Source organism: Halichoerus grypus, chromosome 11 (assembly GCF_964656455.1).
Source record: "Halichoerus grypus chromosome 11, mHalGry1.hap1.1, whole genome shotgun sequence".
In the NCBI taxonomy this organism is placed as follows: domain Eukaryota; kingdom Metazoa; phylum Chordata; class Mammalia; order Carnivora; family Phocidae; genus Halichoerus; species Halichoerus grypus.
This window is the reverse complement of record NC_135722.1, coordinates 9,020,195-9,042,751: the sequence shown is the minus strand read 5'-3', so window position 1 is coordinate 9,042,751 and position 22,557 is coordinate 9,020,195. Positions and strand designations below refer to the sequence as shown.

General features: G+C 51.6%; 6 protein-coding genes and 1 non-coding gene across 9 annotated transcripts; 3 read left to right on the top strand and 4 right to left on the bottom strand.

Annotated features, from left to right (window-relative positions):
* Positions 1 to 4,582: 4,582 nt before the first annotated feature.
* On the bottom strand, positions 4,583 to 6,016 carry C11H11orf98 (chromosome 11 C11orf98 homolog). Its single transcript, XM_036122211.1, has 4 exons — positions 5,899 to 6,016; positions 5,627 to 5,751; positions 5,013 to 5,110; positions 4,583 to 4,928 (listed from the first exon to the last, which is right to left on the bottom strand). The coding sequence occupies exons 1-4, from the start codon at positions 5,935 to 5,937 to the stop codon at positions 4,822 to 4,824; spliced, it is 369 nt and encodes a 122-aa protein (XP_035978104.1). The 5' UTR covers positions 5,938 to 6,016; the 3' UTR covers positions 4,583 to 4,821.
* On the bottom strand, positions 4,849 to 11,020 carry LBHD1 (LBH domain containing 1). The gene is made up of 5 exons (XM_078057895.1): positions 9,722 to 11,020; positions 5,891 to 8,480; positions 5,556 to 5,751; positions 5,013 to 5,110; positions 4,849 to 4,928 (listed from the first exon to the last, which is right to left on the bottom strand). Exons 1-2 carry the CDS (start codon positions 10,107 to 10,109, stop codon positions 8,164 to 8,166), a joined length of 705 nt encoding a protein of 234 aa, XP_077914021.1. The 5' UTR covers positions 10,110 to 11,020; the 3' UTR covers positions 4,849 to 4,928; positions 5,013 to 5,110; positions 5,556 to 5,751; positions 5,891 to 8,163.
* On the top strand, positions 6,155 to 6,303 carry LOC118554589 (small nucleolar RNA SNORA57). Its single transcript, XR_004926538.1, has one exon. It is a non-coding gene; the product is annotated as a small nucleolar RNA SNORA57 (small nucleolar RNA).
* On the top strand, positions 6,578 to 7,536 carry CSKMT (citrate synthase lysine methyltransferase). Of its 2 annotated transcripts, none has more exons than XM_036122201.2 (2): positions 6,578 to 6,703; positions 6,866 to 7,536. In XM_036122201.2, the coding sequence occupies exons 1-2, from the start codon at positions 6,637 to 6,639 to the stop codon at positions 7,519 to 7,521; spliced, it is 723 nt and encodes a 240-aa protein (XP_035978094.1). In that variant the 5' UTR covers positions 6,578 to 6,636; the 3' UTR covers positions 7,522 to 7,536. The 2 variants fall into 2 exon arrangements, with proteins under 2 accessions (XP_035978094.1, XP_035978092.1); XM_036122199.2 differs by having other exon boundaries at positions 6,580 to 6,703; positions 6,788 to 7,536.
* A 419-nt stretch (positions 11,021 to 11,439) lies between the features above and the next one.
* Positions 11,440 to 12,806, top strand: UQCC3 (ubiquinol-cytochrome c reductase complex assembly factor 3). The gene is made up of 2 exons (XM_036122212.2): positions 11,440 to 11,647; positions 11,746 to 12,806. The coding sequence occupies exons 1-2, from the start codon at positions 11,528 to 11,530 to the stop codon at positions 11,893 to 11,895; spliced, it is 270 nt and encodes an 89-aa protein (XP_035978105.1). The 5' UTR covers positions 11,440 to 11,527; the 3' UTR covers positions 11,896 to 12,806.
* A 1,544-nt stretch (positions 12,807 to 14,350) lies between these two features.
* UBXN1 (UBX domain protein 1) lies at positions 14,351 to 17,434 on the bottom strand. 2 transcript variants are annotated; one of them, XM_036122198.2, is made up of 10 exons: positions 17,169 to 17,434; positions 16,973 to 17,060; positions 16,780 to 16,833; positions 16,595 to 16,689; positions 16,432 to 16,501; positions 15,791 to 15,982; positions 15,645 to 15,696; positions 15,371 to 15,481; positions 14,656 to 14,848; positions 14,351 to 14,493 (listed from the first exon to the last, which is right to left on the bottom strand). In XM_036122198.2, the coding sequence occupies exons 2-10, from the start codon at positions 17,029 to 17,031 to the stop codon at positions 14,444 to 14,446; spliced, it is 876 nt and encodes a 291-aa protein (XP_035978091.1). In that variant the 5' UTR covers positions 17,032 to 17,060; positions 17,169 to 17,434; the 3' UTR covers positions 14,351 to 14,443. The 2 variants fall into 2 exon arrangements, with proteins under 2 accessions (XP_035978091.1, XP_035978090.1); XM_036122197.2 differs by having other exon boundaries at positions 16,583 to 16,689; positions 17,169 to 17,433.
* A 2,305-nt stretch (positions 17,435 to 19,739) lies between these two features.
* LRRN4CL (LRRN4 C-terminal like) lies at positions 19,740 to 22,420 on the bottom strand. Its single transcript, XM_036122210.2, has 2 exons — positions 21,753 to 22,420; positions 19,740 to 21,189 (listed from the first exon to the last, which is right to left on the bottom strand). The coding sequence occupies exon 2, from the start codon at positions 21,182 to 21,184 to the stop codon at positions 20,471 to 20,473; it is 714 nt and encodes a 237-aa protein (XP_035978103.1). The 5' UTR covers positions 21,185 to 21,189; positions 21,753 to 22,420; the 3' UTR covers positions 19,740 to 20,470.
* Between the last annotated feature and the right edge of the window lie 137 nt (positions 22,421 to 22,557).

The window sequence follows — 22,557 nt, the reverse complement described above, 5'->3', positions numbered from 1 at the left end:
TGGCACTTTGTTTAGGCTTTGCTCTCTCCCCAGCCTGCCAACTCAGGACCTCTCCTCTCCCTTGCAGAGAGGGAGTGTGGTAACTATATGAGGAGCTCACATGCACCTCTTGAAGAGCCCCTAGAACAGCCAGTCTGTCTAGATCAAGTTCCAGCTATCTCACTTACTGGCTGTGTACTCTGCTCAACACCCTCTCTATGCCTATTTCCTCTTCCCCAGTGAGGATGATAATAGTACAACTCCCTCATAGGGTTTGTTGTGAAAATTGAAACCAGGGAATATGTTCACTGATGTGAAATGTTGGGGTCCTGGAGCGAACGGTCAAGAAAGAATTCTTGAGACGTCTACTGTGCAAAAAAAAAAAAAAGGTTTTATTAAAGCACAGGGACAGGACCCGTGGGCGGAAAGAGCTGCACTGGGGTTGTGAGGAGTGACTGCTTATATACTTTTAAGTTGGGAGGGGGATAGGGAGAGCGTAAGTCTCTAAGGTTTCCAGGACCTTAAGGGGTCATTTACTACTGTCTAGTAAACTTTAGTCATGAGATCCTTCAGATGTAGATTAGTGGCTCATATGCTTGGAGGATGATTGTTAACATGTATCTTGGGGGGAGGGTAAGAGATGAAGGACGTTTCCAAACGGAGTTTCATATGTTAAAGGAGACTTAGAGGATCCAGGACTGCGACGGTCAAACAAAGGTTGCTAATGTCAAAGGTTGCCAATGTCAAAGAAAGGTTGCCTTTTGCCTCTAGCAAAGTATTAACATTGAAGCAGTTGAGTTCTTGGAGGAAGGTCACTCTGCCTGTCTCAAGTACTTGTCAATGGGCTACAAGTTGTAAGGAGGTTTAATTTTTTTCTATATTTCTTTAGCCTTTGTTCCCCACATTATTCACTGTATAGCGCTTCGTGCCTGCAATGGTTAAGTAAGCACTATATAAGCATTCACTACTTTTATTATATTTGTGGGTTTTTTTAAGTTGATAGTATTTTTTTTTTAATATATAATCTCTCACTTTTTCTTTTTTTTTTTTTTAAAGATTTTTTATTTATTTATTTGACAGAGAGAGACACAGCAAGAGAGGGAACACAAGCAGGGGGAGTGGGAGAGGGAGAAGCAGGCTTCCCGAGGAGCAGGGAGCCCGATGCGGGGCTCGATCCCAGGACCCTGGGATCATGACCTGAGCCGAAGGCAGACGCTTAACGACTGAGCCACCCAGGCACCCCAAGTTGATGGTATTTTAAAGATTTTATTTATTTATTTGACAGAGAGGGATAGAGCCAGATAGCACAAGCGGAGGGAATGGCAGAGGGAGAGGGAGAAGCAGGCTCTGCACTGAGCAGGGAGCCCAATGCGGGGCTCAATCCCAGGCCCCTGGGATCATGACCTGAGCCGAAGGCGTACACTTGACCATCTGAGTCTCCCAGGCGCTCCTTATTTGTTGAATAAACTCCAGAAAAGAAGCTCTTTGACAACAGGAACTTTCCCTATTTTGTTGAAGGCTATATCCTCATCCCCTACGACAGTGTTTGCCTAGCACATTGTAGTAGGTTCTTAGTAGTTGGTTAAATGAATGAAAAGGAAAATTGGTTCTGAGGCCAGAAGGCTTACTGCTCTCAGTGGAAGTGTGAGTTAGAATAATACCAGATGGCAGTTCCTGAAGATACTTTTGAAACCACTTAAAGACATAGAATTGAACAAAAGTCAAAATGACTGCACTAATGCTTCCGCGAAGCTCGATTTTAAAGTAAACTTTTCCCTCTCCCGCAAACCTCCTCTCCTCCTTTTTTAGCCTTTTGTTTCGGGAACCTGGTACCACCCTGAAAAGGACTAAGGAGGCTGGCAGCACCTACACAATTCCTGTAGAAACCAGCTAGATCCTGTATTTACCTATAAAACCCCCCAGCACCTTCCTCTGAGCCCCTTCCTCCCGGTAGGCTTACAGTTTTTGAGGGCCATAGCTTGCTGCAGGCTCCTTTGCCCAGCAAAGCAATAAAGCTATTGTTTGGGGCGCCTGGGTGGCTCAGTCATTAAGCATCTGCCTTCGGCTCAGGTCATGATCCCAGGGTCCTGGGATCGAGCCCCGCATTGGGCTCCCCGCTCAGGGGAGAGCCTGCTTCTCCCTCTCCCACTCCCCCGCTTGTGTTCCCTCTCTCGCTGTGTCTCTCTCTGTCAAATAAATGAATAAAATCTTTAAAATAAATAAATAAATAAAAATAAATAAAGCTATTGTTCCTCTTTATCCCCAACTCTTGTCTTCCTGCTATATTTTGGCTCTGAAGCACGGAGGTCGATTTTCCAATAACACTTTTGAAGTGATTGTGTTTTAAAAGCTAAATGACTAATTATGGCTCTTTTTTTGTTCTTACATTTTAGAAGTTCAATCACTTACAAAGTGTATATACTACTTACTAGCAAAATCTGTTCTAGAACAGTAATATGAGACAATTTCTGCTCCTAACACTGCCTCAAACTTGGACCCAACACTTCCCATCTCAGAGCCTCAACTTTTGATCTGTAAAAGGACTTTTGAACCAGATAAGTTCTCTAGCACTGAGACTGTTATGTGGTCTTTGCTCTTAAGGATTTCATAATCTAAAAGTGCCTTGTTTTGGTGTTGGGCAGATCTAGATTCATTCTGCTATTTATCAGCGATGTAATCCTGAGACAGTGACCCAACTGTTTGAAGCCCATTTCCTCATCTGTAAAATGGGTATGATGTCTCCTATCTCACACATGTTTTAACAAAGATCACTTTAAAAGACTTAGCATAATGCCAGATACAGAAACTTCTTTGAACACAGCAAGCTCCTTCTGCCTTAGATACGGGGGTAGAACAAAATTATGAAGAATGGGTATACCAAAATATTAAAAATGTCTTTTCTGGGGCACCTGGCTGGCTCAGTCGGTGGAATGTCTGACTCTTGATCTTGGGGTTATGAATTTGAGTCCCGTGTTGGGTGTTGAGATTACTTAAAAATAAAGTCTTTAAAAAAAAAAAGAATATTATTGGAACTAAGGAAATTAGAATATGAAAAACTCAGTATTAGCCAATGTTGAATGTGTTAGGTGTGACAATAGTATTTTGGCATAGTATTTTGGCTATATAGAAGAATGTTCTCAGGGGTAAAATCTCATCTGCAATTGACTTTCAGATGAGTCAGCAAAGACAAAAATACAGACACATACATATTTGCAAGTGCATAGAGATAGAACAAGTGTAGGAAAATGATAAAAACTGGTGCATCTCAGTGCATATGTAAAGGTTCATTGTACTAATTTCTTAACTTTACTGAAGGTTTGAAATTCAAAATATGAAGCTGGGCTGGGAGGTGCAACACGGGCCCAAACCCTCCCTCTTCCAGGAAGCCTGCACTGATTAAACAAGACAGACGGAATATGCTTTTCCTCTGTTGAACACACCTCCACACAGGCAGCTTTTATTTATTTATTTATTTTTAAAGATTTTATTTATTTGTTTGAGAGAGAGACACAGCGAGAGAGGGAACACAAGCAGGGGGAGTGGGAGAGGGAGAAGCAGGCCCCCCGCGGAGCAGGGAGCCCGATGTGGGGCTCGATTCCAGGACCCTGGGATCATGACCTGAGCCGAAGGCAGACGCTTAACGACTGAACCACCCAGGCGCCCCCACACAGGCAGCTTTTAACTTTAAACATCCCAGCCCTCGCTTCCAACAGAAGTTCTGAATGTTAAATGGGAAAAATAATGCTTGGTTTTCAGTTTATTAAAAGTATAATCCTGGGATGCCTGGCTGGCTCGGTTTGTAGAGCATGCACCTCTTGATCTCAGGGTCACGAGTTCCAGCCCTGCGTAGAGCTTACTTAAAATAAAATTAAAGGGGCGCCTGGGTGGCTCAGTCGTTAAGCGTCTGCCTTCGGCTCAGGTCATGATCCCGGGGTCCTGGGATCGAGCCCCGCATCGGGCTCCCTGCTCTGCGGGAAGCCTGCTTCTCCCTCTCCCGCTCCCCCTGCTTGTGTTCCTGCTCTCACTGTGTCTCTCTCTGTCAAATAAATAAATAAAATCTTTAAAAATAAATAAATAAATAAATAATCCAGTAGGGGTGCCTGGTGGCTCAGTCAGTTAAGCACCCAACTCCTGGTTTCCACTCAGGTCATGATCTTAGAGTTGATCTCAGGGTTGTGAGATGGAGCCCCTGTAGGGCTCTGTACTCAGCAGGGAGTTGGCTTCCCCTCTCCCTCTGCCCCCCCACCCCACAAACTCTCTCTAAAATAAATAAATCTTTAAAAATAAATTATATATTTATAAAATCCAGCAAAGGAAGTGGAGACAAACATAACATAAAGTGCCTTGCCCCCTCTGGTCACACAAGGCAGTGGCAGAGCTGATATCAGGACCCTTATCTCCTCTACCATCTCTGCAATAAGCTGTATTTTTGTCAGAAGTGGAGAGTTGGGAGTGTCACCCACTAGGGAGATAGGATCATCATAGAGCCTGGCTTCTCATTGCCTTAGTTCAAGTGAGCTCCCGGGTCTTAATTGTCTTGTTTCCACACCCATAGCCCAATTCCCGTGGCCCATTCCCGGTCCCACATTAAATCACACGCCTCTCCGTGAGAACTCTAGGGCTTTATTAAAAGTGGAGCTGACTGCGAGGGAGCCCCATTCTCCAGTCTTTTTTCTCCACCCTCTTCCTCTCAACACATCCCTCTGGGGCAGGTCACTAGGCCGTCAAGGAAGAGGAGTCTGAGGAGAATGAAAAGGGGCAATGCTTTCTCCAAAGTCCTCTGAAACAACCAGAGTCCTTCTAGCTCCAGCTGAGAATCTTCTGGTGGAAGGGGTGAGAGATTCAGTTATCTTCGAGGTCCTCCATGTCTACATCCTGGGAGGCTTTTGTCTTCTTTTGCCGCTTGGGCCGTGGTTCACTAGTCCTGACTGGCCTTGTGGGGGCTTCCACTGACCAAAAGGAAAGAGGAAGCATTAAAGAACCCCAACGAATCCAGGCTGCCCCCTTACCCCACCTCTGCGCCCCGGCCTCACCTTCCATGGCTGCTTTCTCTTTCTGGGCCAGCCGGATCTGCTGGAGGAGCTTTCTGCGCTTCTTCCCAGAGAGAGTAATGTTGGCACGTGCACTGGACCTGAAGGGTCGGTAGGAGCAAAGATATCCAGTTTAACCTGAACCAAGGTAGGTTGATTCTGGCTACTGAAAAGGTCTCTGGGGGAGTCCCTCTGACTCTCCGCCCCCCCCCCATGCTCTCTCGCATGGAGCAGGACTTGATCCCAGGAGCCGGATACAGGACTCGATTCCAGGACCCTGGGATCATGACCTGAGGTGAAGGCAAACGCTTAACCGACTGAGCCACCCAGGCGTCCTGTGTGTGCTTTAAATTTATTTATAAAAATCTGTGTGGACGTACAATGGTACTTGGGGAGGTGGGTGAGTCGACAGTTCTTACATTCTCAGTGGGGTCCAAGACCCAGAGAGGTTGTGAGCTACCGGTCCTGTGACAGGATAGCGAAGTGTGGGCACAAACGCTGCTTATACAAAAGTCAGTGCGCACGGAAAGCAGAGGGGATACTTGCGGTGGAGCTCGGCAGGAAGGAGAAAGGGGACTCGGTGGGGAGGAGCAAAGCGAAGAGGGTCTGGCACTCACGCCCGCTTCTTCAGGTGGTGCCGCGTGATCAGCCCTTCGTCTATCACAGCCCCGATCACCCGGTGCTTCAGTCGCCTCTCCCGGCTCAACACCCGCCGTCGCTTGAACAGCTTCTTCTTCAGCTCCTAAGGGGGAGGAAGATGCTAATCAGACGGAAGCCGCGACCCGGGACCCCGCACCCGGCGACTCCAGCCCATAGATTCCCATCTCTGGCGAGATTAGGGGGCTCCAGGACGCATGGGGAAACAAAGTCGGGGCGCCCACACAGTCACCGTTCGCGGCCGGTTGATCTTTCCGCCGGGAGCGCCCATGTTGGCTCCACCACCGCGTCTTGGCTCTGCGCAGCGTCAGTGCCGGCCCCGCCCCTCAGCCTCCGCGAGCCAATCGCAGCTCGGGGGCGGGTCCTGAGGGCTCTATAAAGGCGCTCGGCGTCGTTACGTGTCTTTCGCGGGACGGCGTTCGGGGAGGTACGTGGTCGGGTTGCGGAGCTGGGTGCGAGGGTGGGGGTTCTGGGCGAGGCCTGCGCACCCTCCTTTTCTTGGCGGCGGTCGGGTGTGCGGTCCCGGTCCCCGTAATGTACGGAGGCAGAGGGAAAGGGCTCCGGCCCCCTCGGCGTCATGTCTTCGGTGCCCGCGGCTTCTAGTCCGCCGGTTCTATCCTCAAACGCCGGGACACGGGCTCCAGGAAGCGTGACGGAACCAAGGCTCTGCAGGCTCCTCTCTGGTGTGCTAATTTAGCCTTCTCCTTTGATTTCAGGTCCTTGGAACCGTCCCTGGAGCCGGAGCTGTCGTGTGCCCTCCTCTTTCACTGCCCGTTGCAAACAATAAAGGCCGTTCCTACCCTAGTAGGTGTGTGTCCGCGTTCTTTTTTCCGAGGTTGTTGTTAGGGAGGCTGTAAGCGTTATTCCACAAAGCGGAATTTGCAGCTTTTCTCTTGGACCTCAGGCTCCTGCGGGAGTGCGGGCGACATTTCGCGGAAGGTTCTCTGGCCGACCTTGCGGGGATTTCCAGATGGCCGCGCTGCGCCGAACCCTCCACGTGGCGACCCTGGCGGCTGGGGCGCGCCGCGCTTTGGCGGGTAGGGAAGGTGGACAGAGTGGGAGGGAGGGTTCTTAGTGACCTGGGAGTCTAGTCCCTGAAATTGTGATTCTTCAAACCCCAGGGTACATAGCACCGTTTCTGCAGCATTTTGATGGAACTTGGGCGCTGGGTGACACACGTACTCCACTCGTGTCCACAGGCTCCCTGGCTGGTAGCTGCCTGGCCGACCGTCGCCTCTGGGATAAGCTCCATGCCGATGCCCGTAGGGGCAGCGTCCCCACGTTCGACTGGTTCTTTGGGTATGAGGAAGCCCAGGGGTTGCTACTTCCGCTGCTGCAGGAGGCACGGGCTGCCTGCCCACCGAGGGTGTTGGACGTGGGCTGTGGGACCTCCAGCCTGTGTACAGGCCTCTACACCAAGTGCCCACATCCCGTGGATGTGCTGGGGGTGGACTTCTCTCCTGTGGCTGTTGCCCACATGAAGAATCTCCTGGAAGGTGGTCAAGGCCAAACACCCCTCTGTCCTGGGCATCCTGCTTCCCGACTCCACTTCATGCAGGCTGATGCCCAGAACCTGGAGCCAGTGGCTTCCTCAGGCTCCTTCCAGCTAGTGCTGGATAAGGGCACCTGGGATGCTATTTCCCGAGGTGGTCTGCCCGGGGCTTACCAGCTTCTGTCAGAGTGCCTCAGGGTCCTAAGCCCCCAGGGGACCCTGATTCAGTTCTCAGATGAGGACCCTGATGTGCGGCTGACCTGCCTGGAGCAAGGGTCCCCAGGCTGGACTGTGACTGTGCAGGAGCTAGGCCCTTTCGGGGGCATCACCTACTTTGCTTACTTGGTTCAAGGCTCTCATTAAAGACTTCAGTCCTGACCCGAATTTTCCTGTTGGGTAGCTTTTCAACTTTGTAAGATGGCTGGGAAGCAAGGATTTGAGGCCTGGCCTCCAAGTTTATTAGCTGGGAGCACAGAGTATTGAATGTTTCTGTGCCCCAGTTCATGCTCTGGCAGCAGGGTAGGAATAATACCCGGAGTTAGGGGATTACATATGATGATAGGTGAAACGTGGAGCATTTAGCAATGCCAGGCACAAGACGGAGTGCTGAGTAGAGAAGGTGCAGTGGCTTATTCCCCAGCCCCAACGGACTGGAACTCCTAAAAACACAGGAGTTCTGTGGGGTTTTTTATTTGTTTGTTTGTTTGAGGAGTTTAGGGATTTGTCTGTTTTTAGATTTATTTATTCTAGAGAGAGTGAGCGAGCAGGGGGAGGGGCAGAGGCAGAGGGAGAATCCCAAGCAATCTCCATGCCCAGTGCGGAGCCCAAATCAGGGCTTTTCCCTGAGATCATGGCCTGAGCCAAAACCAAGAGTTGGGTGCTTAACTGACTGAGCCACCCAGGCGCCCCTGTTTGAGGAGTTTTTTAATAGAGGGGTTCTTAATCCAAATCCCAGTATTGACTGACTGGTGTGAGCCAGTGGCCTCACCCCTAAGCCTCTTGTCCTCACCTGTAAAAGGAGAAGACTGAAAGAACCGATAGAAGGGCCTCATAACAAACCACTGAAATGTGGAGGGAGACAGAACAATACTTACCCTCAAAGCTCCTGGGAGGCAGGAGATGTGAATATTCCACAAAGCAGCTTCTACAAACACGGGAGCTGGCTGCTGGGTTCCAGAGAGGACAGGGGTTGGAGGCTTCCTGATACTCTGTATCCTCAGGAATCCAGGAGACCTCTTGTTCTCCCTGTTCCTGCCCCCAGCTGAGTTCTGGGTTAAAGGTTCTTAAGGGAGATCTGGGGTCCAGTGGGCTCCAAGTCCAGCCTGGGGGAGAGAGGAGTTGAAGAGCCCATTAAGAATGAAAAGTATTCCTGATCTATTACTGACTTTTTAAAAGATGAAACAAATTTGTGTATTTTTTTCTTATTGAAAAAAGTAATACAGCAATTATAATTAAGAGGCTAATTTCAGGGGTGCCTGGGTGGCTCAGTCCCTTAAGCATCTGGCTCAGGTCATGATCCCAGGATCCTGGGATTGAGCCCCACATCGGGCTCCCTGATGCTTCTGGGAGTCTGCTTCTCCCTCTCCCTCTGCCATCCCCCTTGCTTGTGCTCTCTCTCTCTGTCAACTAAATAAAATAAAAAATCTTTTTTAAAAAAAAGGCTACTTTGAGACGCCTGGGTGGCTCAGTCCGTTAAGCGTCGGCCTTGGGCTCAGGTCATGATCCCAGGGTCCTGGGATCGAGCTGCACATCGGACTCCTTGCTCAGCAGAGAGCCTGCTTTTCCCTCTGCCTTCCGCTCCCCCTGCTTGTGCTCTTTCTCTCATTCTCTGACAAATAAATAAAATCTTAAAAAAAAAAAAAAAAAAAGGCTAATTTCACAGCCTGTTTCCTCATGAGGATGAAAGGATCTCCCTCACTGGGTTCTGAAAATCATGAGATAAAAGCATTTAGCACACTGTAAATGCTAATAAATAAGCTTCTAGAACAGTATCAGACATGGGGAAAAGTCTGGAAGAAAAGGCATCCAAAATGTAACTTATCTCTGGGTAGTTGATTTGGGATGATTTTATTACCTTTTTTCCCCCACAACAATGAATTTTTTTTTTTAAAGATTTTATTTATTTATTTATTTGACACACACAGAGGGAGAGAGCAAGCACAAGCAGGGGGAGCGGCAGGCAGGGGAGAAGCAGGCTCCCCACTGAGTAAGGAGCCCGATGCGGAACTCGATCCCAGGATCCTGGGATCATGAGCTGAAGGCAGACGCTTAACCGACTGAGCCACCCAGGCTCCCCAAACAATGTGAATATTTTAAAACATTAAGAATAATTAAAAGGCATCACCCTCAGACCCATCTGACCTCTGAACTTCCCTCTGAAGTTCAACTTTGCCAGACACCTTGACTTTTCTCTCCACCTCTACTTTTTTCCCCACTACATTTACTAAGCACCTACTGTATGCTTGTATTGCTTGGCGCGGGGGATACAGCTGAGGTTCCTATCTCAGTCCTGCCCAGAACATCCAGGTCACAATGGCCCCGCTGAAGCAGCTGCCTCCCTCACCTGGCTCTTCACTTTGGTCCTGGAAGAACACCTCGGCCTCCTCTTCCTCATCGGTGAGCAGCAGCAGCTCCTCATGCGGCCAACCAAGCTCCCCGCTGTCTTCACTCACCTCAGAGGCTTCCACCACAATGGAGGGCAGGTGGGTCTTTTGAGAGACAACCTGAATCGGGATAGCAGGGTGCTTGGACCAAGTTGGAGGATGAGCCAGCAGCCGGACACAGGGTGGAGAAGTACTAACCTGAACATCCTGGTGGCCTTCAACCCTGACAATTTCTCCTCCGTCCATCCACAGAGGGTTGGTCAGCTGAGGACTTTCCGGGTGCTGGGAGGAGCCTGGGCTATCTCTAGGCCAAGGGCCATCCTCACTGCTCCCTGGCACAAGGGCCATGGGTGCTAATTCTTAGAGTACAGAGTGGTTGAACTCAAAGTGGAGTACCCCTGCTCAGTACCCTCCACAGACTGCTCCTTTAATCTTTGGAGCCTGGCCCCTTAATCACTTCTGAGAAGAGAATGACAAGCTAGGAGATTATGGGCCTTCCAGGGGAGGGGAAAATCCCAAGAGGTGGAATAGGAGCTTTATGTCTCCTCACTCCCTGGGTGACACTGGGAAAGGCAGGAGGGATAAGATTCAACAAGGGCATCTGGATGAAAGCCCTGTGAGTGAAGAGCTTTGCTAACAAACTTAGAATTTCCTGATTCCTTTGCTTACTGGGTCTCCTAATTTGACATGTTTCTTTGTGTCTTATTTAACAAATATTCATATGGTGTTAACTATCTGCCAGGAACTGTTTTAAATGCTTTATATATAAACTCATTTAATTATCCTATAATTATGAGATAGATACTGTCATTAGCCCTATTTCCTGATCCAGATCCCCCCTGGGCACAAAGAACTTAAATGACTTGCCCAGAGATACCCAACTAAAAGGTGCTTTCTTCTCCAAACTAGAATTCAGTATGTTACTCCAAATTCAGAGTTTTCATTGGCAGGGGGTGGGGGGTGCAAGGGTATACCATGATGAGAAAAACAACAAATTTACTTTCTTTTTTTATTATTATTTTTTAAGATTTTATTTATTTATTTGACAGAGAGAGACACAGCGAGAGAGGGAACACAAGCAGGGGGAGTGGGAGAGGGAGAAGCAGGCTTCTCGCCGAGCAGGGAGCCCGATGCGGGGCTCGATCCTAGGACCCCGGGATCATGACCTGAGCCGAAGGCAGATGCTTAACGACTGAGCCACCCAGGCGCCCCTACTTTCTTTTTTTAAAAGATTTTATTTATTGGCACCTGGGTTCCTCACCCAGTACACTTGGCTTTGAGTTTTTGTTCATAAATTGAGGGAATTTGGAGGGGGTCAGTAGATTGATGTGTGTAAGCATCTGGATGTCCAGTATGTGCTGTACTGAAAAAGCACAAATCATTGTAGGAAACTACAGAGCACAGTCCTAGCGGATTTCGGAACTGGGCAACTGCAAAACCCACAGCAACCAGGCTGACACGCACTCTGACACGCACGCTCCCCTTAGCAATCCCACTTGGAATTTCCTGACAGTGGGTCCGGGGCTCGGCCCTCGCGGCCAACACTTCGGGACGCGCTCAACCTTCCCAGCCAAACCCGGTCGTTTAAGACGCAGGCGCTCCACATTCGGAGGCCTTGGCCGATCAGGCCCTCTCTAGCCGGGCCCCTTCTCTATGGTTTCCTCTACGCGCCGCTCTAGCCTGCGCGGGGGGCGGCGAGACGTCGTGGCCGGCTTCCCAAGCAGCGGGAGGCTCCAGAGGGCGCCCCGCCGGGCGCGCGGTCGGGCATGGAGACCTTGCGCAAAGCGCTGATCGTGGGTGCCCTCCTGGGCGCGGGGGCTGGCGTGGGCTCCGCGCTCTTTGTCCTCGTGACCCCGGGAGAGCAGCAGAAGCAGGCGATGCTGAAGGTGGGAGTAACTGGGGGTGCGAGGTGGGGTGGGCGGATGGAGAGCCCCTGGCTTGGGCGGGGGGGGTCAGGACTACGAACCTCCCTTCCTGCTCGCAGGAGATGCCCGAGCAGGACCCGCGGCGCAGGGACGAGGCGGCGAGGACCAAAGAGTTAGTGCTGGCCACTCTGCAGGAGGCAGCGGCCACGCAGGAGAACGTGGCCTGGAGGAAGAACTGGAAGGTCGGCGGCGGCGGGAGGTCAGCGTGAGCCCGGACCTCCCTCGTGGGCGCTGGGACCTCGCTCCCGCGCAGGAGTCCGACGCGGCTTCTCCGTCGTAGGCCGGGTAGGGAGTCCGGACCCGGGATGCCGCGCCCAGGCCGCCCTGAGGCCCTGGGAGCCGCTGCGGGGTGAGCACGTCCCCCCTCCACCCGCAGACGCTGCACTGACTGCGCTTTCACGTCCTACGTCGCGGGCCGGGGCGTCGGATGTGAGAACTGAAGGAGCCAAGAAATCACGTTTCTCCGTCCAGTGAGCCCTGCGGTCTGACGCCTATGTCTAGAGTGTTCTCGGGATCCGTACAGGGGACGCGGAAGACTGTGGCTCCCACTGCCCAGCAGCGACCACATTTTCAAAACACAAGTCAGGGCATGTGGTCTGTTTTGAGTGTACTTTTGGTGATAACCAGGCGACATTCTCGAAATCAAAACTATCCTGGAAAATCTTGTAGCAATAGATGCCCATGGAGGACGCTTTGGGTTTCCTGTTCTTTGAGTGAGGTTGGAGAGGGGCTGCTAGCATTTAGCATGTGCCATGATGCTTTCTGAGGATACTGGACTGTTGGAGGCCAATTTGCTAGGAGTGAAAGGAGCGTGCTTTCAGTCAGACAGATCTTGATTAAAGTCCTGCATATTACAAAACCTCTCTGAGCCTCAGTCCTGTTCCATAAAAGGTGTAATTATCTTGAAGGTTGTTGTAACAAGACTAACTTGGAAATGTAAAGTGCATTGCTTGGCACAGAGCAGCCCTTCAATAAATGTAGGGGATGGTTTCCCCTTCCAAGGGATTTCAAGGTAGTAGTTCACAATCTCTGAATCCAGTCATGGGATCTCTTGTAGATGCCACTGAAGTAATGAAATAAAGCTGGCATTTGGGTCACACCCCACATCCAAGTCAACCAATTCACTCCCTGTTGTCTCTTTTTTTTTTTTTAATTTATTTGAGGGACGCCTGGGTGGCTCGGTTAAGTGCCTGCCTTCAGCTCAGGTCATGATCCCGGAGTCCTGGGATGGAGCCCCACATTGGGCTCCTTGCTCGGCAAGGAGCCCGCTTCTCCCTCTGCTTGCTGCTCCCCCTGCTTGTGCTCTCTGATAAATAAATAAAATCTTTAATTAAGAAAAAAAAAAGATTTGAGAGACCCTGGTGGGGAGGAAGAGAGGGAGTCATAAGTGGACTCTGCTCAGTGCAGATGGTGGGAGGAGGGGGGCTCAGTCTCACAAGGCCGATATCATTACCTAAGCAGAAACCAAGAGTGGGACCCTTAACCAACTGAGCCACCCAGGTGCCCGCTGTTGTCTATTTTACATCCTGTGGTTCCAAGCAAGATTTCAATTGAAGGAAAAAAAAAAAAAAAGCCTTCTTTTATCTAAATAAAGCCAGAACAGTAAATACAGCTTGGTAACACTGAGGTGTAAACCCAGATGGGAGCATTGGTGCTGTTTTCAGCTGCTTGATGGTGAAGCCCTAAGCCAAACACATTTGTTATGTGTGATCTTTGGTTTGTGGCCTTTTTCCTAGCCTGGGAATGACAAGGAAAAGGTTAGCAGCTCTTTGAGGGAACATTAGGGTGAGCTGATCAGCAACAGTGACGGGCTATGATGCAGGAGCCTGGAGGCTGAGAGCCTGAGCCCTAGAGTCGGACTTCCCCAGGTGTGTCCAGGTTCTACTGTTGGTTACCTGTGTTGGTTTCAGCAAGCCATGTGCTTTGGTGTCCCAATCTCTAAAATGGGATACTTGTACTTATTCCCAGATAATTGCCTTCTTATCTCAGTTAATACATATACAGCAGTTAAAACTGTGTGGTGCATATTAAGTACTCAATACTTTTTATTTTTTTATTTTTTTTTTAAAGATTTTATTTATTTATTTGAGAGAGAGAGAGAGAGCGCAAGAGGGGGTAGGGTTAGAGGGAGAAGCAGACTCCCCGCCGAGCAGGGAGCCCGATGCGGGACTCGATCCCGGGACTCCGGGATCATGACCTGAGCCAAAGGCAGTCGCCTAACCAACTGAGCCACCCAGGTGCCCTCAGTACTCAATACTTTTTAGTGAAGAGGAAATGCAGTTGTAAAGGTCACTGCAATGCTCCCCTGGCCATTTGTGAATGGCTACATTAAAAAAATTACCCTTTAAGGGGTGCCTGGGTGGCTTAGTTGGTTAAGCGTCTGCCTTCGGCTCAGGTCGTGATCCCAGGGTCCTAGGATAGAGTCCCGCATCGGACTGCCCGCTTCTCTCTCCGCCTCCCACCCCCCCTCCCCCAGGCTCATTCTCTCTCTCGCAAAAATAAAATCTTTAAAAAAAAGAGAAAAACATCTGAAAAAAAAATCTTAAAAAAAAAAAAAAAGAAACTTAAGATGAAAAATAGGGCCTATCCTAAATGCCTTCCCTTTGGCTTCTTCCCCTGCCTCAGTTTTGTCCCTCCCAGCCATTCAGGAAGGAGTCAGGCACATACAGAACTCAGAGGGTCTATTTATTAGGAAGGAGATGTCAGTGCTTTATCAAAGATGAAGAGGTCAGAGAGGGATGGTGGGATAAAGGCCTCTCAGCTGGGACATTTCTTGGCCACAATGAGGACAGCAGAAGGCACAAGTCCTAAGATGGAAGAAAACAGCTTTGACCACAAAGATCCTTGCCTTTTGCCCCCCCAAATTTCTGGCCTCATTCCATCTCCACAAAGTCTCTTCTGGCATTCCTTCCTTTCTCAGGCATCCCCCTCACCCCCGCAAGCCCTGTTTCTGGTCCCAGGTGTCATACCCAGCTCCTGCAGAGGCCGTTCCATGTCAGCCTCTGAGAAGGCCCGTCGGGGGAAGCCACTGAGCAACTGCACAGGGTCCTGGTCTCCCCCAGGCTCTTCCCCCCGGTGGAGCTCCACATACAGCCTCACAGCTGCCAACTGTTCCCGAGCCCGGAACGTCTGCGTCAGTGAGGTCCCATCTGGCAGCCTGACCTGGAGGGCGAGCGAGAAGTACGGTGTTGGGAGCATCAAACCTGAGGAGGTGCCCAAGTAAGGAAAACAAGAGCTGCAAAGTTGGCTTCTGTTTCCTGTTCGAGAGACTGAACCAGCGTAATTACTATCTGAAGCACCCTGATGAACAACCACTTCTTCTCTGCTTTACTAAGCAGTGAAGAGAGGCTCCAGCTTCCTCACATTTTAACAAACACAAGGATAAGATCGTAACAAAAATACCTAAATACCCCATCATGCAAATAGCTGTGTAATAAACTAAATGAAAACATGAACAACTAAAAAGGTAACTGCTGACGTAAAAGGGAGGTATGGATTTAAATTAAGACCAGGGCAAGAGAAATTTGATATCTTTCCAAGAGTAGAGGAGATAGAATTTCAAAAGTCATTTCCAAAGACGGAAGAGGTTTCGCAAAGAAAACCCAACTGAATAAAGCTCTGAGCCAGGTGTCTTACAGGCCAGCGAAGGGGTCCCAGAAGCAAGACAGGAATTAGAATCAGTACCTGTATGCGACACTGGTCATACTCCCGCTTGGTGGGAGGCTCCTGGCTGGGAGAGGAGGGAACAGGACCTGGCTCTGTTGGTGAAGGCCGAGAACCCACACTGCCACCATACTGGAAGATAAAGGAAAACACTGATCAGGCCCTCACCCACTCTTGAGAGGAACATCGTATGCCAATCCTTTCCCTCTGAAGCTAGAAAAGGGAATTTTTTTTTTTCTTTTTTTTTTTACTAGCCCACCTACTTCCTTACTCCAGTGTCTTCCCAATCACCTACCTTCTTGGCTCTCTCTGCTTTGTCTCTTTCAATCTTTTCTCGGACTCTCTGTCTGGAATGCAGACAGGAAGAAAGTAGGTCAGACGTTGACAAAGCAAACCTAGCTTCCCACCTCCTCTATTATCCAACATCCCCATCACCCAGACCTGGCTGCTAACTCTTCAGCCTTTTCCCTCCTCCGCTCCTCAGCAGCCCGGCGCATCTCATCTTCCTGAAGCCGCTGTCGAGCAGCTGACAACTCCTGCCCTTGTTTCCTGCGCTGCCGTTCCCGTTCCAAAGCCTCTCGCTCCTCTCTTTCTTCCCGCTCCCGCTGCTTCTGGGCCACCAGCTCCAACATCCTGTGTTGCAGAAAAGAAGGAGCTCAAAAGAAATGGACATAGATCGAGAAGGTGAGTTTATAACCAGGATTCAAAATGAAATGCGGAGGGGCGCCTGGGTGGCTCAGTCATTAAGCGTCTGCCTTCGGCTCAGGTCATGATCCCAGGGTCCTGGAATCGAGCCCCACACCTGGTTCCCTGCTCCACAGGGAGCCTGCTTCTCCCTCTCCCACTCCCCCTGCTTGTGTTCCCTCTCTCACTGTGTCTCTCTCTGTCAAATAAAAAAAATAAAATAAAAGACAAAATGAAATGCGGGAACACGTGTCCAAAGAGAGATGAAAGAAACAGAAAGGAAACTGCCAAGGCAGGACAGAGGGAAAGTGTTAAGATCCAGGTTCTTTAATCAGACTTGTGTACTGTGGACAGGTGGAAGGTGACCCTCAGAAACGTGACACTGTTCCTTACTATACCTCTTAGTCTGTTCCTGTCTCTCCTCTTCACTCAAAGTGGGTTTGCCTTCTCCGGCCGCAGAGCCGGGTCCTACAAACAAGCAATCAGTATTATTGCCCGTTCATCCTCCTCGAGCGCACGTGAATAATCACACTGTCCCTCAGTCAGGACCTTCAGGGCCACCTTGCTCCGAGGAGGTGGGTTCCCTTCCCAGGACATGTCCGAGAGGGGTCGCGAGCGGCTCGTCTACATCGGGGTCGTCTTCGTGCTCCATCAACCTGGCAGGGAAAGTCGGGAGGGAGCTTAACACTGACGCTGCCCCTGCCAGCAGCCCCCCAGGCCCCCTGCCACCCGGTCTGAGCGCTCACCAGTCCATCGCAGCCTCGATGCCCTGGTTCCCTGTGAGGGCCAGAGCCTTCTCCCTGGGGGCAGAAACACCGTGAATAGCGCCCGCGAGCCATGGTGCTGGTCAGGCTGGGGCGTGGAGCCTGAGGCCAGGCTGGGGGAAAGGCCAGACAGGCCCGCGATCCCCGCGGGCCAGGGTTTGGGGGGCTGCCTTACGCGCGTCCCCTGGGGAAGCCCATCTCGATGAGACTCTCCAGAGCCGTCAGCTCCGCCATGGCGCCGCCACCGCCGCTTCCGCGGGGACCTGGGGGAGGGCGAGAAGGAGGGCGCAGGGGCGGGGGTCAGCGCGGGGTGCCCCCGGGCCGCGCGCGGTCCCGCCCCCGACGCCCCAGCTGGGCGCTCTCTCACTCACCCGGCGCCGGACCCGCAGCCGACACTGACGAGAAGAAAGCCCAGGGGAAGCGGAAGTGCCCGGATCTGTTTGGGTCACGTGGAGGCGGGCGTGGACGGGGGCCGCCGAGAGCCAGAAGACACAGGCCTGGCGGCCGCCTGGGCCCCGCGCCCGCGGGCGTGGGCGGTGGCGCGTCGGAGTCGCGGACCCGGAGGCGCCCCCGAAGCTGGGCCGCCCGGCGGCGGTGGGGAAGAAGGGTGGTGCGGCCCTGAAGCCCGTGGGCGGAATGTAGCAAGCTCTCGATGGGGTCCCTGAGCGCAAGCGATTGGAATGTTCTCTGGCAGTGTTGATCAGGAGCCATAGAAATGTGCGTGGTCTTTGACCTGCTCATCCTCTCCGGGGAGTTGAGCCATCCTCCGCCCCACTGCCAAAGGGATTTTTGCAGAACACAATTATCTGATCCTGTCATCACCTCCCTGCTTAAAAATTCTCCATAACGCCCCAGTCACTTAGGATGAAATTTAAGTGCTAGTACTCTGGCTTCCTCCGTTTTATTTGTTGTTGTTTTGTTGTTGTTGTTGTTTGTTTAGAGCCCTCTCTGTAAAAGTGAGAGTAACAGTAAGCACTTGCCTTAGGTGCCTGGCAAGACTGTACCTTGTAAATGTTGGTGGTGCGCAGTGTCATCTCCCACCACGTGCTGCTAACTTGTGCGTATTGCAAAACAGGCCCTCTTGCTCTTCCAGGCCTTTGCACCTACCAGTCCCTCTGCCTGGGATGTCCGGCCTCTTCTGTGGGATTGTTTAACTCCCAGTCATTTTTGAGACTGGACCCCAGGTTTCCTTTCTAAGGGAATCCTGCTTTGACCACCCCCTTCCACCTCCCAGCCCCACTGGAGACTTATGTGATCAATGCCTATTCAATCATCACAACAATCTATACGATTATACTATTATTAGTCATAGGAGACACAGAAAAAGGAGATAATTTACCTAAGGTCACAAAGCTGGTAAGTAGCCAAGCTAGGATCCACACCCATGCGGTATGCATTCACCAAATCACCATGCTATGTTGCCTCTCCATAGTGGAGTGAAGAACATCTATTTTGGAGTTGGGCATCCTAACTCAACTCCTTAGTTGTAGCTTCAAACCATTTAGAACTTCAAATTTCTCATCTCCTCCCAAGTGATTCTATCTCTTGGAAAGACTGTGAAGAGTAAATGAGAATGCATGCAAAGCATGTCTTGAATAATGAGATTGGGCCCTCATTTGTAAATGAATAAATGTTGAGGAAATACGGGAAGCAAATAAAACAGGGACACAGCATTCACTACAGTGTGGTGTGTTAGAGAGGTTAAGTGTTCTAACACACTTAGTTCTTAGTGTGTTAGTTCTAACACACCTCATTTATCCTGAGATCCAATGATTAAAAAAAAATCATTAATTGTATGGTACCGCGTCTTTTTTTTTTAAAGACTTTTTATGTATTCATTTTGAGAGAGACAGTGAGAAAACAGCAGGGGAGAAGAGCAGAGGGAGAGGGAGAGGCAGGTTCCCCGCTGAGCAGGAAACCCGAGGTGGGGCTCAAGCCCAGGACCCTGAGATCATGACCTGAGCCGAAGGTGGACGCTTAACTGACTGAACCACCCAGGTGTCCCATACTGCGTCTTTCATCTACTTCCAGGTAAGCACCCTACAGAAATACACAAACGTGAGGATACATAAAGATGCCCATAGCAAACACTGAAGACAAATGTTCCAGTAAAGAGCGATGGCTTCTATCAGTCAAGGAGCATCCTTCTATGGAAAGTTGCGCAGCCTTTAACATAACCAAGGAGGCTATGATTTACCAACATGGAATGTTGTCCATCATCTATTGAGTGAACAAAGAAAATATCGACATTGAATAAAAATCTGCTCTACTAGGGATAATTACCTCTTGAGAAAAAGAGGAACTTTCTTTTGTATTCTTTAGCAGTATTTGAAATTCGTATAAATGTTAGTTCTATAATTAAAAGTTGTAGGACCGGGGGCGCCTGGGTGGCTCAGTTGTTAAGCGTCTGCCTTCGGCGCAGGTCATAATCCCAGGGTCCTGGGATCGAGCCCCACATCGGGCTCCCTGCTCAGCGGGAAGCCTGCTTCTCCCTCTCCCACTCCCCCTGCTTGTGTTCCCTCTCTTGCTGTGTCTCTGTCAAATAAATAAAATCTTAAAAAAGAAAAAAGTTGTAGGACCAGCAAAAATGAGGATTATACTCTGTAGCAACTCAGAGTTTTCTACATCCAGTTGATTTATTTTTTATTTTTTAAAGGTTTTATTTATTTACTTGGCCGGGGCCGGGGCCGGGGGGGGGGGGGGGGAGGGGAAGAGGGAGAAAGAATCTCAAGAAGGCTCCACACCCAGCTCGGAACCTGAGGCGGGGCTCGATTTCACGACCCTGAGATCATGACCTGGGCCGAAACCAAGAGTCTGACACAATCGACTGAGCCACCCAGGCGCCCCATATCCAGTTAAAGATAAACTTAAAAGTATACAGTACTCTGAGAAATAGGTGTGTGGACAGGGAAATTAAAAGGGTCAGGAAAAATGAAAATAGCTTCATTTTATATTTCCTTTAATGTTGGTACAGTGAATATACGATAGACACAGACTGAGGGAAAGTGGGGGACATCCTTGGACTTGGGAAATGCCCCAGACAGCAGTTTAGGCAGTCCCTGGTTCTCCACCCCATGTCGGTCATTTATCGTCACCCACGTCAGACACAGGTGGGTTCCGACTCAGGTGTGCCCATCTTCAGTATCGAAATGAAAGGTGAAAGAGGGAGTGGTCTTTCCCCAGACTCCCAGCCCGAAGCAATTTGTTCTCAAAAATCCCACCGAAGCCACCAATGTGACAGGGCCCTTTTGAGGGTCTATGACAGGGATTGGGATCAGCTAACTACAGCCAACAGGCCTAGTATGGCCGGGGCCTGATTTGAAAAGAAAAGGCCCATGAGCTAAGAATGGTTTCTACGTTTTTACGTGGTTACATGGCCATAGAAGCACCTACATATTATCTTTGATTTTATCCTCTGGAACTGCAAAGCCTACGTTATTTACTCTCTGGTCCTTTAAGGAAAAGGTTGCCAACCCCCCTCTGTTCCTTTCAGCCTGGAGCAGGACGGAAAGTTTGGGACCTGAACAAGCCCTAGGGGCTGAGCACCGAGACTCAGCTGGGGCCCCAGGCGCCTGGCCTTCTACTCTGGCGCCCGGGCTGCCCAGGGGAGTCCGGGCCGAGCTCTCCTCTGCAAGCCTGGGCTCAGCTGGGCCCGAGAGGCGCCCAGGCTGCTTCAGAGCCCTGCTCTTGGTGGGGAGGCCGGCCGGTGGGGGCAGCCCCAGCGCTCGCGCAGGCAGAAGTGCCAGACCAGAGCAGAGCAGGTCAGCAGGGCCAGCACCGTGCCCACCCCTACGGCCGTGTGGACCAGGGTAACGGGCCTGGGGGGCACGGCCAGCCTGCCGCAGGGCCCGAAAGCAGGGCCACCCACCCCCTCGAGGCCCTCCCCACCTGCCCCCGGCACGCTGCTTTCTCCAGCGCCGTTGGCAGCCACCACGCAAACGACGTAAGTGCCCCCAGGCTTCAGTCCCTTCAGTTCTGCTCTGCGGACCGTGGCGTTGAGCGGGGGGCCCTTCTGGGTAGCCCCACCGCCTTCCCAAAGCAGCAGCCAGTACTGGTGGACCGGGGAGGGGGGCGCACACCAGCGCACCAGCGCGCTGCCGGCCTCGGCCACCACGTGCACCTCTCCCAGGCGCGGCGGGGCCGGAGGCTGGGCAGGGCTGGAGAGCCCGGGGCACAGGCAGGCCCCCGGCCCGGCCCTCTGCAGCTCCTGGCATGGCACCTGCAGGTGGCGGCAACTGTCGTAGTCGCAGGGGACAGCCGGCAGAGGTGGCCGTGAGGTCTCATCTTCCTCCTCTTCCGTAAGGTCTTGAGGGGCCAAGGGCCGCGTTCTGGGCACTAAGGAGGAGGTGACAGCCAGGAGCCACAGAAGGCAGGGAGAGCCCAGCATGGGGTCTGGAAGGGAAGGAGGTGAAGAGGAAAAGGCTGTCCAGACCCCATGCCTTCGAGGCCCCCTCCCTCCACAAAACCTCTGGGGACAGGGACACAGAGCTGGGGGCCAAGAAGAGAAGAGGGAAGAGGAGGAAAGGGGGGGACACACTTATTTGTCAACCAACTTCTGAACAGCCTATGGACTTGGTTTCGGAGGGCCGGGGGTGGGGGGGACAAATGTGGGCTGCCCGGAGAGATGGGTGTGTGACCGGCAATGGTGAAGTCCCAGAAACAATGAATAAGCAAAGTGCTGGAGGGGAAAAGAAGAGGAAATGATTTACTCAGCCTGGGGAAGAAAGGTGGAATAATTCCCAGCTGCCACCCAAAGAAAAGATCTCAGTAAAACAATTATCAGTCAGCGACACACGCAAAAACCCCAAAGCGCACAGAAAAGAGAAAGAAGGGATGGAATAGAAGGGGGAAACTTAAGGACCCTGGAATCCTCCCCACCTGTCGAAGGAACTCCAGTCCCTGGCTGCCCCCTCTTTCCCACCCCTCCCCTTCCCTGGCCCCCAGCAGCCCCTCACCAGCGGGGAGGTCTCGCAGTGGTGCAAATCTCCAACCAGAGGTCTGTGGGGGTGCGGCCGGGGCGACCCCGGGAGCACAGGCTCGAAGTCAGTGTCTTCAATTTCAATTCTGTTTTGGCTCGAAGCTTTTATACCCTTCCACTATGATGTCACCACCTAGGCCCCCTCCCCTGCCCCCCCCTTTCCCGGTGAATGCCAAGAAGCGGGCCGGTCCCTTCAGAGAGCCTGAGTCACGGGGCCAGGGATGGGGGGCAGGAGGCACAGCAGCTGTTTCATCTGGAGGCCAGGATGCCTGGGTTGGGAGCCGGGAGTGGAATGTGGCCGGCAGCCAGGAGCAGAGGATCAGAGGGCTGAGGCTATGTGGAGGGGTGAGGAGAGAGGGCCACCTGGCTGGTAGCAGAGAAGAAAACAACTGTGACCGCATGCGGCCTGGGCTACAAAATGCTGTTTCGGTGGAAATCATACCACATCCATGGCAGTCATTTCCTGTCTTCTGCCTCCCAATGGACAGAGAAAGGGAGGGGTGCAGGGGCCAGAATGATGCAGCCCGGCTCTCCAGACCCGCCCTACACAATCCCCCTCCCCAGAGTCACGTGGATGGAGTAGGCCGGGTAGGTTTTCTCTCCTTGGACTTTCTAGGCTTGTGAATGGAGACAGCTGTACCTAGGATAGTCCAGGTCTGGAGGCCTTCCCCGTCGGCAGGCAGCCCCCGACAAGACAACCTCCTCCAATGCAGGGGGGCAGGGAGGCTGCCCGGGGAGCACAGGGTTCTCAAATGGCCCTGAATCCATTTCAAGGAGTCAGG